A 19,195-nucleotide genomic window follows, 5' to 3' on the forward strand; every position below is an offset into this window, starting at 1 on the left:
CTGACTTTCGCTTAGGTCATGATCTCGCGGTTCGTGGGTTCGAGCCCCGCGTCGGGCTCTGTGCTGACTGCCAGCTCAGAGCCTGGAGCCTGTTTCAGTCTGTGACTCCCTCTCTCTCTGACCCTCCCCTGCTCATGCGGTCTCTCTCTCTCCTAGAAATAAACAAAACATTAAAAAAATAATAAAATAAATCCACTCCTGGTTTCCACTGATTAGTGTTAGCATAGCACTTTTTCCCCCCAATCTTTTATGTTTAATCTTTGTGTGTTATTATATCTAAAGTGAGTTTCTTTTAAGCAGCATATCATCAGGTCTTGGTCAATCTAACAGTTTCTGCCTTTCAGCAAAGTGTTTAGACAATTTACATTATAATTACTGATATGGTTGGGTTTAAACCACACCTTATTGTTTGTCTTCTATTTGTCCAATCTGTTCTTTCCCTCTTTTTCTGCCTTCTTTTAGATTAATAGAGTATTTCTTATGATTCCATTTTACCTCATTTATTGGCTATAGCTGCAACTTCTCTTTAGTGGTTATCTTAAGGCTTTTATATTATACATAATTTACCGCAGCTACCTGAAAATAATATACCATTTCACATACATTATATTTCCATCTCTTTTCTCCCAGACTTTATACTACCATTGTTACACAATGTACTTCTATTTTTTTTTAATTTTTAATGTTTTTATTTATTTTTGAAAGAAAGAGGCACAGAACAAGCAGGGGAGGGACAGAGAGATAGAGAGGGGGAGACACAGAATCTGAAGCAGGCTCCAGGCTATGAGCTGTCAGCACAGAGCCCAACGTGGGGCTCGAACCCACGAACTGTAAGATCATGACCTGAGCCGAAGTCAGATGCTCAACTGAATGAGCCACCCAGGAGCCCCAATGTACTTCTGTTTTTCATTAAACTCCACAAGGTATCAGGAACAGATCTTTAAAAAAAAAAAAAGAAACCATTCTAAGTGTTCGAAGCATAAAGTTTTAATACAAGAAATTAGAGGGTCGGAACTAGCAGAAGGCAGAGGAAAGGGCAAGAAAGAGGAGCAGAAAGGGAAGATGCACACAGGTTATGAGGAGGCTGAAGGATACAGAGAAAGGAGTCAGTAAGGGGTGGGCAATGGATTTCTAGCAATCAGGATATGAAAAATTCCATTTCCGGTTGTTTGCTTTGCTCTGCTATCTTGAACCTTTGGTAAAATGCCACTAAAGTAGAGGAACAGCCGCAGCTTCAAGACAGCAGAAGAAGGACACACATAAGGGACAGCAAAGTGACTCAACAATTCAGAGCCAAACCACAGTCATGGAGGGAGCTTGCTCCCTCTTTGGGACTCAGACAAGTTGGTGTGTTTTGAGGTGAAAAAGGTATAAGAGAAGGTAAAATAATTTTAGAGGAACCTCAAGAGGTGAGGCGTGAGGGCACATGCTGAACTACCATTCTGGGAGGGGGCAAATAGTCTATTTATATAGACTATTCCAAATAGTCAGGAAGAACAGCCTAATGTTTTTCATTCACTGTTCACAAGGACCAAAAAGTCGGACAACACACTGGTGGGCATGGAAACACAGGTGTAGTCAGACACTGCAAGAGGGAGAGAAAAATGGGCAAATTTGTGGAGACCAACTTGGAAATACTTATGCAAATTCTCTGTGCTCCGATAAATCCATTTCTAAGAATACATCCTATAGAGATATACAATGAAATGATTTAGGTTTATTGTAGCCTTACCTGTAATAGCAAAAGATCGAAAATAACATATATACTGTATTATATATTGAATTATATTATATTATAACATAATAGCTGGCTGGTTACGTACATTTGGTATGCTCTTAAACTGGAATATTATACTGCTATAGAAAAGAACAAGGAAGTTCTTCAATGGGATTGATAGATTGCTATGTGAGGAAAGCAACATACAGATCAGTGTTGTGTGCTATAATTTGTGCAAAAAAAGGAGAAGCCAGATGGAGAGAAAAAAAATATTTGTACATGTTTAGAATCTCTCCGAAAGGACGGCCAAGAAACCAGTAACACAGGTTGCCTTGGAGCATGAGAAACAGAGCAGCTGGGAAGGAAGAGGATTTTTTTCCAAGTCCTTAAAAATTTTGAATCAAGTGAATATATTAGTTATCTAAAATAAAAACACTTAACATACATACAAATATCTAAGGGATGCTCCAAGCAGATGAGAACTTGACAGCTTATGGACCCTTTGGCTTACTCCCATCTCCCTTCCTGGAGGTCCCTCTATAGGTCCAGAATCTTCTGCTGCCCCATCTTGGGGACATTCTGCCCCTGACCGTGTCCTGTCCAATATCCCCAATTATCTGACTCCTCACACCTCTGGGCTAAAACTGCTGCTTCCACTCACAATTTCTGACCCACTTGTAATCTCGTTTTCAATGTTTTTCTGCTTCATCACAGATCATCTGAGACCCTCTCGTTGCTAAATTCAAGGGCTTTTTCTCAGCTGCATTCTCCTAGGCCTCAGACCTATTTAAAACTTAAATGGACCGGGGCGCCTGGGTGGCTCAGTCAGTTAAGCACCCGACTTCGGCTCAGGTCATGATCTCACGGTTTGTGGGTTTGAGCCCTGCATCGGGCTCTGTGCTGACAGCCAGGTCAGAGCCTAGAGCCTGTTTCGGATTCTGTGTCTCCCTCTCTCTCTGACCCTCCCCTGCTCACACTGGCTCTCTCTCAAAAATAAGTAAAAACATTTATAAATAAATAAATAAATAAAACTTAAATGGACCTTCCCTCCCTTTCTTGGTTTCTCTCAGCTCATACTGAGGTTTCTTCATACTTTACTTTTTTAAATTTTTTTTAATGTTTTATTTATTTCTAGGAGAGAGAGAGAGAGAGACAGCGTGAGCAGGGGAGGGTCAGAGAGAGAGGGAGTCACAGACTGAAACAGGCTCCAGGCTCTGAGTTGGCAGTCAGCACAGAGCCCGACACAGGGCTCGAACCCACGAACCATGAGATCGTGACCTAAGCGAAAGTCGGACGCTCAACCGACTAAGCCACCCAGGCGTCCCGTTCATACTTTACTTTCCTTCTTCACCCTGCGCCCTAGATGTGCATATTTCCCAGTGCTCAATCCTTGTCCGTTTTCTGCTCTTCCCCATATTCTCAGAGGTTGGGGGAGAGGGGAGTCCCTTCACCACGACCAGTTTTATACTGAAGACTCCAACATCCTGAGCTGTGAGCCCTTCTTTCCTCCAAGCTCCAATCCTAAGAAGAAATGCCAGTTGGGCATTTCCAATTTCCACCTGCCCATCTCATTCTGACCTGGATCATCACGCTCTGTGCTACATGCCAACCATCCACCCCACCTGACTGGTTGTGCTCTGAACTTCTGGGCAAAGGCCAGTGGCTCTACAGATTCTATCAGGCACCCAGCTTGAAATGCTCGAAATCCCGGGAGTCATTCACATATTCAGCAAAGTTCCTCTAAGACCCAAGGGCTGGCTGAGGCTGACAATCTTTCTCTACCCTTCTACTCCAGCCAGACTGAGTCACAGCAAATTTTCCTTGAAATTTTCTGTCATATGACTTCCTTCCTCTACATTTCCTCTAACTCATCCAAGTTCTGGACAGCATTACAAGATTACTGAACAGTTTCTAAACCATCTGACCATTAGACCGTCTGACACTTGGTGAGGACAAACTAAGTATGAGGTATTATGCCAGATGCAGTGGGTATACTCAGATGAACAAGACATATAGACAGCTATATCTGATGGCAGAATATGGGAAGTAACAAAAAAAAAAAAAAAAAAGAGAGAGAGAGATAAAGAGTAATCAATGGGAACTAATGAGAGAGAGATATCACTTCCAGAGAGAAAGCCCTGAGAAACTTTTCATGCAGCAGAAACAACATTTGAACTGGATGGACAGGATTAACTGAATATGCACAAGAAGAAAGGCATTCATGGAGTCAGAGACATCAGGGCTTGCATCACCATTCTGTCCCCAGTACCCTGTGACTTGAGCAATCTACTTAATCCTCCTTTTTTTCATCTACAAAACTGAGGCAATAACAGCATCTTACTCCAAGGTGTCTTGTTAAGATTAAATACATGCACATCATGGGATACTGTGCAGCAGATTAACGACATGTTTTATCTTGACAATGTGGTGCTTAGTAGAAAAAAAAAAAAGAAAGAGAACCAGGTAATAAATTGTAACGTAATGCAATTATGAAAATTAAAGGTATATTACACAGTGGCTGCCAGGGGTGTGGAAGGCTGGCAACAAAGGAGAAACAACAGAAAGGAGTATTTGGGGGTGAGGGTCTAAATCTCGACAGTGGTAATTCACAGAACTGTAGGCCAAAAAAAAAATTAAAAAGTCAATCTTACCAAATGTGAATGTAAAGGCTATTGATATAGACAATAACATCTATTTTCATAAATACATGAAAACAGGAAGGCAATCATTTAATACATTAGAACAGCTGTCTTTGAGGGTGAGAATGGGGATGAAGACCAAAAGGAACGAGAAAATAAATACGAGAGGAGCCTGGCAGGGACCATGAAATGTCTTTGCACGTCACGAACAGGGGCTGAGGAGTCCGTTCTATGCCTGAGGTCTCCTCCTCGGCCCCTCAAAAGACCTAGAAGAGGGTAAGTAAACGAGGGGAGAGAGGGGTACCTGGGTGGCTCAGTTGGTTAAGTGTCCAGGTCATGGTTAAGTGTCAGGTCATGACCTCACAGTTCAGGAGTCTGAGCCCCGCACTGAGCTCTCTGCTGTCAACACAGAGCAGGATCATCTGTCCCCTTCTCTCTGACCCTCCCCACCCGTGTACGTGTGCTTAGTCTCTTTCGAAAAGAAGTAAACATTAAAAAAAAAAAAAAGGAAAGGAGAGTAAGTATGGCAAGCGAGTAAGTGATGAGGAGGCAGAAAGTCAAGCAAGAGAAAGACAGATGCAGAAGATACTATGGCCTCACTTCTCAGCACATTCCATGAGCACGAGCACCACATCTGTGCTTTGTGCTGTTGCGGGCATGAAGCCAAGTGTAGAGTCTGTACAATGTACTGTTTCATAAATTTTAGATCAAAATAAAGACAAGAGAAGGATTTACAGCATGGAGTGTGGGAGGGGAGTGACGTCAGGATTCTAGGCCACGGAAACGGACGGCACGGGTGCCCTTCCCTGCGGGGCCCCATGAGAAGCCTCCGCGGGGCAGGTGAACAACGGCAGGTCCGGCTTGGGTGACACTGAGTTGGGAGCACCTGAGGCACCTCTCAGTGAAGATGAGCAATCCAGGCTTCCAGATGGATGGACCTGACGCTGAGTAGGGGCTGGCTGAACATCTGGGTCACTCCTAAGTATGCAACTGATCAGTAAAAACTGTGGGCTGAATGAGCAGCCCAGGACAATGGGTCGGGTGGGAAGTATCCTGGGAAATGCAAAGTTTTAAGAAGCAGGCAGAAGAGAAGCCTAGAAAGAGTCTGAGAAGAAGTGAGCAGAGAGACGGGCAGAAATCCCGAGATGTCATGGGAATATTGCAAGAACGTGGCCAAGAGGGTCAAATGCGTCAAGAAGAAAGCTTCCACAAAATTGGGCAATGTGGGCTACTGGTGACTTTCAGCTGCAAAGTTCTGGTGGAGCGGTGAGAACCACGTCAGACTGCAATGAGGCTGATGTGAAAGGGAAGTGAGAACGTGGTCACAGACACTGAACCCTGGGCGTTTAAGGCAGAAGAGAACGGAGGAAAGTTAAAGGGAATCCAAAGTCTAGGAATGTTTTCAAAGGTTAACAGGAAAAAGCCACTGTTGCAGGGCCAGGAGGTATAAGCTTAGTATTAATGCAAAGTTCCTACTTTTTCTTCAGGACTCCTAAGACCCTGAGAATTTAAGTGGGTCACAGGGGGCTTCACAACAAGGGGTCAAAGGCACCAGGAAGTGGTTAAGAGAAGTCAGCCCTGAAGGAAGGAAGGCTAGGGGATCAGGCAGTAGGGAGACTTACTTTTAACTTTTATCATTTTGTAGCCTTTGAGTTTTGTATTAGGTGTTTGTACTGATATTACTACTTATACTTACAGGTGCCTGATATTACTATTATTACTTACAATGAATTTCTGTATAATAGTAAGAAAGAAGCCCAACGGCAGCAGGTTGAGAATGACTTGGAGAGAGGAATAAAATGGAGAAATTACCTGTGGACATCTCTTGCAAGCCTCCCTTTGAAAGAGATTGAGAACAGTAAGATTACAGTAGCTTGATAAGATGTCATGTGTTGTTTTGTTCTGAAGAAAGTAAAAACTGAGGCATTTGAAATATTAATGAGAAAGAATTAGTAGAATGAGGTTAACAATTTAGGTGGTAAGGGAGATAATTAGGGAAGCCATAAGAGGTCTGAAGAGGCAACAGAATTTGCAATTCAGAGTATGGACAGGGGTTTCATGGGACACTAGAAACGTCTTAGACTGGATGCTACAGGTCCCCATTCTTCCTGTGTCTAGCCCAAAGCATGGGGGGGAGAGGGGTGCTCCTTGAGGGCAGGCCTGGCTCATCTAAGCCAACTGGCAAAATCTTATCTCCTCTAAACCCAGTAATTAGTCCAGGAGTGGGCATGTGACATAATTCTTAATAAGACCTAAGGAGGCAGTTGGTCAGGCTTCAAAAAAAAGAAGTTCCTACTTTTCTGGGAAAACCACAGGAAGCTATCTCTTTCTCCTGCTCAAAGTGAATGAGAAAGCATGTAGCCCCAACTGCTCCTGGCAGCCATCCCATAACCATAAGGGGAAGCTTCTCTAGAATAAAGCCAACACTTGGTAAAGAGCAGAACAGTGAAACGATCCTGGACTGTCAAGATTGCCGGGCCACCTGATCTACCAGCTCTGAAATCTGCCCTCCATTTGGACTTCCAAGATTAAAAACACTGAAGTTGGGTTTTCCTATACTCGCAGCCTGGAGCTCTCTCACTGATAAGCATCCCTTCCACTGTGACAAGAGCAGCAGTAAGACAAACGGGGAGGCAGGAATGGAGACAGACGATGTCTGATGGTTCTAACGTTTGTCTGTCAGGTAGAAGGCGGTCCGTATGCTAACAGTAAGGAGGGGGCAGGGAGGCGTGAGGCCAGAGCTGGCTGTCCAGCGCAGTGGGAAAGAGGGCTTCGTGCGGCTACACAGGGGTCGGGCTGGCAGTGCTGAGTACCCACGTGAGGGCTGAGCCATAGCTACAGGCTGCAAACAGCATGAAGCGGTGCCACTCGCCCCAGACCACTGCCCTGCGTTTGGACTGGTGGAGGAGCAGGACAGGAGGGAAAGGAAAGTTAGGGACATCGAACCAAGAGTGGTTGAAGAGACAGACCCCAGGGTTCAGCCGGGCTTAGAAAGGAAGGAGCTGGTTAGTCAGGAAAAAACAAAGGGGCAAAGTGACTCGACATCTCACCAGATCAAAGAACAGGGACAGCAGAAGTGAGAGGCCCCAGGAGGCAAGGCAGAAGGTAAGTGATAACACAAAGCAGGGCTCTGGGCCCAGCAGTCCCACACCCCCCTGCCCACCCATGCCTAGCTCTTGACTGCTGTTTCAGGATTCACTGCAATAGAGACATTCTAATCTAACTGAAGCTGGACAGACACAGATAAGAACTCAGAAGAGCCTAGTTCATCCCCTATCGCCCAGAGGCACGTGCACGTGGGCAGGCTGGAGGGGAAATGTTTTCAAGTTTGTGCAGATGTTTCTGCAAGCTCTCTAGGGAGACAAGACTCTGTGAAGGAGAAATGAGGAAGGAACACTGCAAGGGAAGCAGTCCTTAAACTGGTCCTTTTGAAGAACTTACCTCTGCACTCATCTTGGTCCCCTCCCTCAGCGGCTGTGAAGACAAAAGCAGAGGTCAGGACACTGATGACACCCGCCCCAAACTCCAGACAGACACGCCCGTCTGCCACCCCCCTCTCTCCCACACTCCTTACTGTCCGGCTGGCCCTATCTTCCCCAAATGCCTCCACCGCCGTGAGCCTTCCAGTAAGGGGACCCAGGCCGGTGTCTGATTCCGAGGTCGGTGGTGGGCATGTCCCCTGGGATGTCCTGTCAGTAATGTTTCTCTGAAGAAGGACAATTTCCAACCCCCAGGCCCACCTCCTATACTAGACGGGTGACTGTGAACACGATGCCATGTGTACTTAAGAAGAATGATGCTTGTCGCAAAGCTGGTGCTCGGAAAGGATAGCTTTGGGTCTGCCTTTCATGGAGACAAGCAGGGCAGCAGGAAACACATCTTTTTTTTTTTCCCTCCTAGCTGACTTTCCAAAGGACTAAATTTATTATGAACAGTTTAACAGGCTAATCTGAACCCACAGCATTAAGGAGGAAGAAGGAAGGAACAAACAGGTGAGCAGGAGTCAGAAGAAATGAGGAAAGAAAAAGGGAAGGGAAGGAGAAATGGGGGGAGAAGGAAAAGAAATAAGAAACCAGGACAGAGTAACAGAGGCTCCAAACTTAAATGTACTCCAAGGACTGCTTGTTGAGAATGTGTATTTCTGGGGGCGCCTGGGTGACTCAGTCAGTTAAGCATCCGACTCTGGCTCAGGTCATGATCTCACGGTTTGTGGGTTCCAGCCCCGCGTCGGGCTCTGTGCTGACAGCTCAGAGCCTGGAACCTGTTTCGGATTCTGTGTCTCCCTCTCTCTCTGACCCTCCCCTGCTCATCTGTCTGTCTCTCTCAGAAATGAATAAAACATTAAAAAAAATAAAAAAAAATAAAAAAAGAAAATGGGTATTTCTGGGTTCTACCCCCCAGAGATTCTGACTCAGGAAGTCTACAGGGGAAGGGAGGCTAAAAATCGGTATTTTCAACAGTTGTCCAAGAGATCGTGTACACATGGTCAGACAGCCACACGTGGAGACACTAGAAGTGAGAGTAGAACAGAGAGGCCCATGAAAATTAACTTTCTCATGTGCTTTTCAGGGCTGTCAGAATTGTCATTTTATTTCAACTAGCACTTGGGCAATGGCAGGGTGCCCGGGTAACCAGAAATGACAAACTAAAGCCTCTCCGGCCCTCCATCTGTACGGAGATTTCCGGGAAGCCAATGCAGACGACTGCTCAGAGCTAGGGAAGGAGGGCTCTCCAGTCGACTGGGAAGGAAGGCCAGGGAAGCCTCAGTCCTTGGACCCATCTCTGAATTTGATCTTGGCCTCTTTCAAAATATAGAAAGAGCAGAGTACAGTGATGATAACCAGGAATAAGAACAGGAAAATAATAACAACCATTATTTGAAAAAACAAAACCAGGGGCACCTGGGTGGCTCAGCTGGTTAGCGTCTGAGTTCTGCTCAAGTCATGATCCCGCGGTTTGAGTTCGAGCCCCGGGCTGGGCTCTGTGCAGACAGCTTGGAGTCTGGAGCCTCCTTTGATTCTGTGTCTCCTTTCTCTGCCCCTCCCCCTCCTCTCCTCTTCTCTCTCTCTCTCAAAAATAAATGTTTTTTAAAAATTAAAAAAAAAAAAAACTTGACTTCTGACAATTCTAGGGACACCTGGGATGGTCACCTGGGCTGTGTGTTGAAAATAACCCATTTTCAGCAACTGCCTTCCCTTCTCTCTTCTCATTCCTCCTGTTTTCAAATTGGGTCTCATGACCCAACCTAGCCAGCACACGTGCAATCTTGCCTTTAATAATCCGGAGCTTTCATGTTTCCTGAAGAAATATGAAAAAGGGAACTTGCTAGAAAGCTCTAAAAAGCAGGGAATAACAAAAAGGCTAAGATTTCTTCTCAGATCTCAGGGAGTCAGGATGGGTGTGATATCTTCTGCATAAAATATCTCAGAAGTAGGACTAACACGCTGATAGCAAAGCCAGGGGAAAAAGCCAAAACGAAGGCAAGGATGTGTGTTAAGCAACAGTCTCGACCACAGGGACTCCCCAGAGAAGACACCCGGCCGGCAGCCCTCCCCTGCACAGATGCCCTACCCTAAACTCTAGTGCTTTACTTGTATTTTTAAGAACTTTAGTCTAAGCCTGCTTAGAGCTTACATGTGAGTGGAAAAGTCAGATAACAAAATGCACAAATATGAGGATAATAACAGTTGTGAGCTTACTTGTGTCAACTACTTCATATTAACACCAATCCACAGAACCCTTGACCAAAAAAGCGGACCCTAATTCCATTTTCCAGATGAGATACCTCAAGTGAAGGGTGGGTAAAAGCATTTGGTCTCTCACAGTCAAGGCACTGTAGCACTGCACAGTAATTTTCAGACTTTCTGGCTCTAGAGCCAATTCCAGAGTGCTCCAGAGAACTCTACAGGCCCTGTCAGACAGCTATTATGACAAACAGGAGAAGGAGGTTCGTCTTGCTTCAGTCATGAGCTAGTCAAGCAGCGATGTCCAAACAGATTCATCCTCTGCAGGCTGCATGGCTGGACTTCATCTCTAAGGTCTGTTCCAGCTCTAAAATGTTCTAATTTCCACAAAAGGAAATTCAGGTAACTCTTAAAATAGGTGGAACAATGCTCAACTTCAGTCAGTCATGATCACAGATCGCTAATCATTATTTCACAAAGATGCTCTGTCAGACTATCAGAGGTCAAACGTTTGCCACAGTGCAGTGGTAAAGTGTGGAAGAGCAGCCTCTCTGACGTTATTAGGGGACTACAGATGGGTATCATCTCTACAGTGGGCAGCTTAGCAATATCTATTATTATTCCAAATACATGCAACCTCTGACCCAGCCATTCCACGGCTTCCAACTTGTCTCCAGTCCCCCAAATCACATTCAAGAGAAATCACACTGCCCTGAGTCCTTCCTCCTCACAGAAACATTGCTACTACTTGCCTTTCCTCCAGGAAAGTTTTCCTATGACAAAATGTCTACAAAACACTGTTAATAAACTTGACGGCTTCCTCAAAGAATCTGGGAAAGCAAAACAAAAGAAAACAAAAAAAATGACTTGGAGAAATGCACACATGGCAAACAATCCCACTGAAAAATCTACTGCATCAGGCATTAGCAGTCTACCACTTAGGGTGAAGTGCACTGTCATGTATAAAGCCCGTTCCGCTGAGGTATCCTTCCCATGCTCTTTCCCATCCAACTTTCTTTTTTTTTTTTTTTTAATGTTTTTATGTATTTCTGAGAGAGAGAGAGAGTGTGAGCAGGGGAGGGTCAGAGAGAGAGGGAGATACAGAATGTGAAGCAGGCTTCAGGCTCTGAGCTAGCTGTCAACACAGAGTCCGACAAGGGGCTCGAACCCATGAACCATGAGGTCATGACCTGAGCCGAAGTCGCACGCTTAACTGCTTAACCGACTGAGCCACACAGGCGCCCCTGCTGTCCAACTTTCAACCCCCCTTATAAGATGGCACATCAGAGGGTAGAACCCTGGCGCTGGCCAGGTGAGATCTGCTCTGCCTTTCCACACCTTCCCTGCTCACACACAGCTCTCTCTCCCTCCACACTATCCTGCCAAGACTAGCTCATGTTTGAAAAGAACCCAGGGATAATTTTCCTTTTAACATATTCTTAAATATCTAAGACCTAATCCTATACCAAGAAGATTTAGGTTTGTTTGCTTATTTCAAGGGTTTAATATTTAAGCAGTCCAACACTAAAAACCTTTAGGTTTTTTTTTTTTTTTTAGTATTATGTTTAGAAATACTTAGAGACACATTCTTATTTCCTTCTTGATCTTTCACTTTTTAATTTGTACTTTTATATATTTATCAATCTAAATAGTATTGTAGTGATGGCACGAGGTAAGACACTAATTATACTTTTCCCCAAATAGTTGAGTTGTTCCCAAATTAAATATTTCATCCTTTCCCACAATGACTCATACATAACTTTTTATGAATATGGTTATTCTTCTTTTTTCACTTCCTCTACTGTGTCTCTGACTTTTATTCCCATGCCTACAATATATTGTTTACAGGACTGTGGCTTAACAATATGTTTTGTTATCTGGCAGTTCAAGTTCTCTCATTAACTTGTGCAGTATTCTTATCTAGTCTTGCCTGCTTGGGACTTCCAGATTAATTTTAGAATATCTTTGTCAAGTTTAAAAAAAAAAAACAACCAATTTCACTGGGACTGTGGCTATAATCGCATCAAACTTATAAGTTCAACTAATGTAAATTAATAGGTTTTCCCATCCAGAAATACATGGTATACCTGCCTCGGAGCAAGCACTTTAAGAAAAATGACAGAACAAAAGAATCTCGAGTTAGTTCCTGAATTACCACATAATGACAAATGATAGTTCAGGCTGCAGGGGTTCGCTAGAAAAATAAAGGGAAAAAGGCAACACTTTTGCATAAAAGACCTGGTTAAACCAATTTAAAGTTGGTTTCTCCTTTCCCCTACTGTGGCAGATCTAACTACAGAGCTGGAATGTGAGCTTTGACCTCAAAATACGATGCACTGAGGTGCATGCAGACACGCTATCTCGCGGGGGGATAAGAGCCCGCCTGTGAGTCAAGAGTCCAGAACTCTACACCTGGCACGGGCACCCACTCCCACTCTGACCAAGGCCAATGCACATGGTCTCTTGCTGCGCTGGTTTCTGCACCGCAAGAAAGGAGAGGGGGGCAGCTGAACTTTACACAAACTTAGATGATCCCTATGCTCTCTTTCAGTGCTGACATGCTGTAATTCTAACCCACTTCACTTCTATTTTTCTGTTCTCCTTTGCCCTTAGCTTCCTTAGTGTTTGTCTTGGCTAAGAGGAGGTTATTAGCTTCTCTCCCGGCTCTCCCACGGGTAGGAGTGCACACCAGTAAACTGGGGCAAGGCTTGGGTTATCAGAGCCAGGGAAGCTGCAATCTTTGAGGCCCTAAGTGCAAAAAGGCTGCACAGGTGAAGCTTTCTTGGACACTCTCTCCAAACCTAAGCCATTCTCTCCCCCATGCCATCTCTCCCCCTCCTGTTCAATGTTCCTCCTCTTCCTCATCACCATTTCAAAACCTTCTACCTTTTCTTTACAGTGATCTTGATATAATAATAATGAGAGAGTAAGGAGATAACAGGAGTCAAAATACTCTCATTAAGGAATAAATGTCTACTGTATTGAAACTTATAAGGATACATCCCTGCTTTTCTAAAATGGCTTAATTCAATTTGCAAGCAATGTGCAATGCAATTTTAAGACTGGGTTGAGATCAAGACATGATGGGCCTATACGTGCTGTTAGGCGTTGATCCCCCAGAAGGATCTGAACCTTGACTCCCTCTCACTGAAAGACCAGTTCTTTCTGCAGGAGAGCTACAGGAAACCATGAGGTGCTGGAAGAGCTGAGCACAGCACAAGCGACAAGTGGGGGTGGGCAAAGGCATACAAGCTTCCACAGGCAAAACATGTAGGAGTAACTTCTGTGTTTAAGATCTTAAAAAGTTCTTGGGGCGCCTGGGTGGCTCAGTCGGTTAAGCGTCCGACTTCGGCTCAGGTCACGATCTCAGGGTTCGTGGGTTCGAGCCCCGCGTCGGGCTCTGTGCTGACTGCCAGCTCAGAGCCTGGAGCCTGTTTCAGAGTCTGTGTCTCCCTCTCTCTGACCCTCTCCTGCTCACGCTGTCTCCGTCTCTCAGAAATAAATAAATAAATAAAAACCGTTAAAAAAAAAAAAAAAGTTCTTACATACTGAGAACAAAGCAGGGGTTGCCGGGTGAAGGTGGGAAGAAGTCTCCAGCGTGTTTAACTACCAGAACTATGTAACTGAAGTAACCCTGGAAACAAATCTGACCCTCAACCCCCAAAACAGGGGCCTGCACTGTGCTATAAGGCCGGCCCTTGACACCTATGGATACATTACTGTTAAATACAGGACATTTCCCTCACCACAGAAAGTTCTACTGGGCAGCACTGACACACTTTCTCTTTTTTCCCATCCAGACTTGGTTTGTTCTTACATCGTCTCTGCCCCCAATATCTAGTTATATATTTTTCTATATTACGTGTCACTATTCTACGTGATTTTGTTGTAAACTACCTTAATTTCTTTGTCGAACCATTCAGGGGACTTCAGTACTGCGAAACAGCTGTGTATATATTTAACCCCGTTGCTGCTGGGCGCTCAGCCTTAGTTTCTTGGTTTTTTTAAAATTTATTTCTGAGAGAGACAGTATGAGCAGGGGAGGGTCAGAGAGAGAGGGAGACACAGACTCCGAAGCGTCAGCCTTAGTTTTTGGGGGGGTTTTAAAATTTATTTCTGAGAGAGAGAGAGAGAGAGAGAGAGAGAGTGAGCAGGGGAGGGTTAGAGAGAGAGAGGGAGACACAGACTCCGAAGCGTCAGCCTTAGTTTTTGGGGGGGGCACAAAAATTTATTTCTGACAGTTCCATCTTTCTGATTGCTCAGGTCAAAAATCTTGGGAAATATGCTTGCATCCTTTTTTTTTTTTTTTCTCATAGTACACGTGTAATCTGTCAAAATGTCATTAATATTACCTTGAAAATACATCCGAAGTTCCGTGGAGACGGTATAATGTGTTTCCTGTGCTCCTGCACGGGGCTCCTAGCTGCTCTCCCGTTTTCCTTTCCACCCTCCTTANGTGAGCAGGGGAGGGTCAGAGAGGGAGACACAGACTCCGAAGCGTCAGCCTTAGTTTTTGGGGGGGTTTTAAAATTTCTTTCTGAGAGAGAGAGAGAGAGAGAGAGAGACAGCGTGAGCAGGGGAGGGTCAGAGAGGGAGACACAGACTCCGAAGCGTCAGCCCTAGTTTCTGGAGCGCACTTGACTCACGCGCCCCCCCAGGGGTCTGTAAAACACCGGACACTCCCCGGTTCCCCGAGAGGGGAGCGTGGCCGGGAGAGGTGCGCGGGCTGGCGGGGGGTCGCAGCCCCGGAGCGGCCCCGGCCCCGCCCAGCGCCCGGGGGCCGCGCCGCCTCCACACGCCCGGGGGCCGCGACCCGACCGCGGCTCGGCCCCTGCCCCGCGGGCCGCACGGTCCCCGTACGCGGCACCAGCCCACATAAAACCCAAAGCATAAACTCTTCTGAGACACAGGTTTAATTTTTTTTAACAGTCTTTCGCTTTCCGGAGGAAGCCCCTTCCCAAGGGAGCGCGTCGCGACCGCGGGCTCCCCCCTGGGCCCGGCGGAGCGAGGGAGGCGGCGCCGGGGCCGCGCCTGCGCTGCGGACGCCCGCGCTCCGGCCCGCCGCGCTCTCCGCGCTCCCAGCCCGAAGGCGTCACCCAAGCGGCCCGCGACCCCCACCCGCGCCGCGCGCCTTACCTGCCTCGGGGCACAACGCTCGGCTTCTCCGCGCAGCCGCAGAGCTGCCGCCCGACCGCCCTGCGGCCGGAGGCGGGAGCCGGGCCCGGATTGGCCGCGGCGCGCGAGGACGCGGGGGCGCGCGGGCGGGGGGAGAGCACGTGGGGAGAGGCCCCGCCCCCCGCCCGCTGCGGGGAGAGCCCCGCCCCCGCCTTCCGCCGCCCCGGGGGCCCGCGCGGCTGGCTGTGAACCTGAGCTGCTGCGCCGCGGGCCGGTGGGCGCCTGCGGCCTGGAGGAGGTGACCTTGGGCGCTGCCCAGGGCCTGCAAGCCTGAGGGGGAAAGGAGTGGCGGCCTCGCCGACTGCTCTGTCCCTCTGTCTCCTCGGCCGCTTCGCAGCGCCTGAAACCTGCTCGATTCTTTTTGGGTCCAGACCAAAGAAGCAGCAACGCACATACCATAAAATTTACCGTCTTAATAATTTTAAGTGTACGGTTAAATGGTGTCAAGTACATTAACATTGTGGGATGAGCACCACCATCGGTCCCCTGTGTTGATCTTGTGAAACGCAAACTGTATACCCATTGAACAGTAACTCTCCCTTACTCCCTTTTGCCAAAAGGGCAAAAGCATATCATACTTTTTGTCTGTTATTTTTTTAATGTTTTTTATTTATTTCTGAGAGAGAGAGACAGCGTGAGCAGGGGAGGGCCAGAGAGAGAGGGAGACACAGACTCTGAAACAGGCTCCAGGCTCTGAGCTGGCAGCACAGAGCCCAACAAGGGGCTTGAACCTACGAACCGTGAGATCGTGACCTGAACTGAAGTCGGACGCTGAACCGACTGAGCCACCCAGGCGCCCCTGTCTTTATTATTTGACTACTCTTAAGTACTTCCTATAAGTGGAATCATGCAGTTTATGTCTTTTAGTGCCTGGCTAATTTGATTTAGCCAATGCCCTCAAAGTTGATCCATGTTGCATGTTGCACAATGTCTTCCCCTTTTATCGCTAAACATTTAAGTCTTCTTTATTCATCCATTGATGAACACTTAAGTTGCTTCCACAGTTTAGCTGTTGTGAATAATGCTGCTATGAAAAGCGGTGTACACGTACCTGAGACCCTGCTTTCGGTTCTTTTACAAAAATTATATACCCAGAAGTAGAACTATTGTGCCATATGGTAATTCTATTTTAAATTATTTGAGGAACCACTTACAGTTTCCATAATGACTAGACAATTTTACATTCCCACCGATAGACACAAGGGCTTCAATTTCTCCACATCCTTGCATACAGGCGTGTTTCTATTTTCTTTTTTTTTTTATTTTTTTAAATTTTTTATTTATTTCTAGGAGAGAGAGAGAGAGAGAGAGACAGCGTGAGCAGGGGAGGGTCAGAGAGAGAGGGAGTCACAGACTGAAACAGGCTCCAGGCTCCGAGCTGGCTGTCAGCACAGAGCCCGACGCGGGGCTCAAACCCACGAACCGCGAGATCATGACCTGAGCCGAAGTTGGACGCTGAACCGACTAAGCCACCCAGGCGCCCCTCTATTTTCTTGATGGTAACCATCCTAATGGATATGAAGTTGTATCTCACTCTAGTTTTCTTTTGCATTTCCCTAATAATTGGTGATGTTGAACACCTTTGTGTGAGTATATTGTGTCTCTTCTTTGGAGAAATAGCTATTCAAGGCATTTTGAGTTGAGTTTTAGGAGTTCTCTATATATTCTGATATTAATCCTTTATCAGATATATGATTAGCAAATATTTGCTCCTATTCTGTAAATTACCTTTTTTAAAGAGATGGAAAGTCATTGAGGTTTCTTTTTTTTTTTAAGTTTATTTATTCATTAAATAAGAGAGAAAGAGAGTGCGCGTGGTGGGGGAGGTCAGAGGGCGGGGAGGAATGAGAGAGAATCCCAAGCAGGTTCTGCAACCACCAGAGCAGAGCCCAATGCAGGTCTCGAACTCACGAACCTGGAGATCGTGACCTGAACCACAGTTGGACGCTTAATTGACTGATCCACCCAGGTCCCCTATGAGTTACTTTTTTACTCTGATGATAGTGTCCTTTGATACAAAATATTTAAAAATTTTCATGAAGTCTAATTTCTCCAATTTTCATTTGTTACCTGTGCCTTTGATGTCATATCAGCAATCATTGCCAAATCTGATGTCATGAAACGTTTGTCCTATTTTCTTCTAGAAATTTTATTATTTTAGGTCTTATTTTGGTCCTTGACCCATTTTTTAATTAATGTGGATATTCAATTTTCCCAGCACCATTTGTTGAACAGACGGTCCTTTCCCTGTGTAATGGACTTGGCATTCTTGTCAAAAATGATTTGAACAGGGGCGCCTGGGTGGCTTAGTCGGTTGAGCGTCTGACTTTCGCTTGGGTCATGATCTCGCGGTTCGTGGGTTTGAGCCCCGCGTCGGGCTCTGTGCTGACTGCCAGCTCAGAGCCTGGAGCCTGTTTCAGTCTGTGTCTCCCTCTCTCTCTGACCCTCCCCTGCTCACACTGTCTCTCTCTCTCCTAGAAATAAATAAAAACATTAAAAAAAATTAAAAAAAAATAAAATAAAAATAAAAAAAATGATTTGAACATATATGTGAGGGTTTATTTCTGGGGTCCCTATTTTATTCCATTCAGTCAACATATCCATCTTTATGCCAATACTACATTGTTTTGATGAGTTTCGCTATTTCTGAAAAAAAAATTGGAATTTTTTTTGGACTGAGTTGAATCTGTAGAATATTTTGGGTAGTATTGACACTTTAATGATATTAAGTCTTCCAACACTGGGATGCATTTCCATTTATTTATGTCTTCTTTAATTTCTTTCAGCAAGGATTTATACTTTTCATTGTGCAAGTTTTTCACCTCCTGGGTTAAATTAATTTCTAAGTATTTTATTCTCTCTAATACTGTTGTAAATTGAATTGTTTTTGTAATTCTTTTCAGATTCTTCATAGAAATGCAAGTGATTTTTGGCGTGGGCTTTGTATCCTGCTACCTTACTGATTTCACTAGTTCTAACAGTATTCTAGAGGATTTTATTTTTTTATTTTTTTAAAATATTTTTATTTATTTCAAGGAGAGAGAGAGAGAGCGTGAGCAGGGGAGGGTCAGAGAGAGAGGGAGCGACAGACTCTGAAACAGGCCCCAGGCTCTGAGCTGGCAGTCAGCACAGAGCCCAACGCGGGGCTCGAACCCACGAACTGTGAGATCATGACCTAAGCGAAAGTCGGACGCTCAGCCAACTAAGCCACCCAGGCGCCCCATCTATAGGATTTTAAAATGTTCTACATATTATATCCTATCATCCATAAACAGAGATAATTTTATTTCTTCTTTTACAATTTGATGACTTTTCTTTCTTTTTCTTGTCTAAATGGCTAGATCTTCCAGTAAGGGAAATAAGTTTTAAGAATTCTATAGCTTAGGGGCACCTGGGTGGCTCAGTCTGTTAAGCATCCAACTTCAACTCAGGTCATGATCTTATGGTTCGTGGGTTCGAGCCCCACATCAGGCTCTGTGCTGACAGCTCAGAGCCTGGAGCCTACTTCGGATCCTGTGTCTTGGTCTCTCTATGCCCCTCCCCCACTTGCACTCTATCTCTCTTTCTCAAAAATTAAGAAATTAACATTAAAAAAATTTTTTAAAGAATTCTGTAGCATACAGCAATCAATAGGTTAACAAGGCTTAGGAGAAAAGCTGCCGGGGCAGGGCAGTTTTACATGCTCAAGGCCAGTCACTAAGTAGGACAGAAGCGTGGAGGCAGAAAGCTGCTGCAGGGCAAAAGCATCCAGGGTTAGCTAGCTGAAGATTGCCTTGTTAACCCTGAGGCTGCATGCTCCAGCAATCTTAAACCTTAAGAGATAACAGCTAATTGGCTGTATTGCCTACAGAAAAACACTTTCCATCTGGTACCAGTATATCATTGTGCTTTGATCTCAACTTCAAACGCCACTTGCCCCCCAAACCCTTTGCTTCTTACACACACAAGTTAATGGTAACTATCTGATCTTTTCCTTCTGC

General features: G+C 45.5%; 1 protein-coding gene across 1 annotated transcript in view; it reads right to left on the bottom strand.

Annotated features, from left to right (window-relative positions):
• BLVRA (biliverdin reductase A) overlaps nt 1-15,259 on the bottom strand; it is a 59,968-nt gene extending 44,709 nt beyond the window's left edge. The window contains exons 1-2 of the mRNA XM_039235712.1: nt 15,177-15,259; nt 7,798-7,830 (exon numbers count right to left, since the gene is read on the bottom strand). Of these exons, the coding sequence (XP_039091643.1) occupies nt 7,798-7,809 (12 nt within the window). The 5' untranslated portion in view covers nt 7,810-7,830; nt 15,177-15,259. The remainder of the gene's footprint in view (nt 1-7,797; nt 7,831-15,176) is intronic.
• Between the last annotated feature and the right edge of the window lie 3,936 nt (nt 15,260-19,195).

The sequence above is a fragment of the Hyaena hyaena genome, unplaced genomic scaffold, assembly GCF_003009895.1.
Source record: "Hyaena hyaena isolate Hyena2069 unplaced genomic scaffold, ASM300989v1 scaffold_101, whole genome shotgun sequence".
NCBI classification, from domain to species: Eukaryota; Metazoa; Chordata; class Mammalia; order Carnivora; family Hyaenidae; genus Hyaena; species Hyaena hyaena.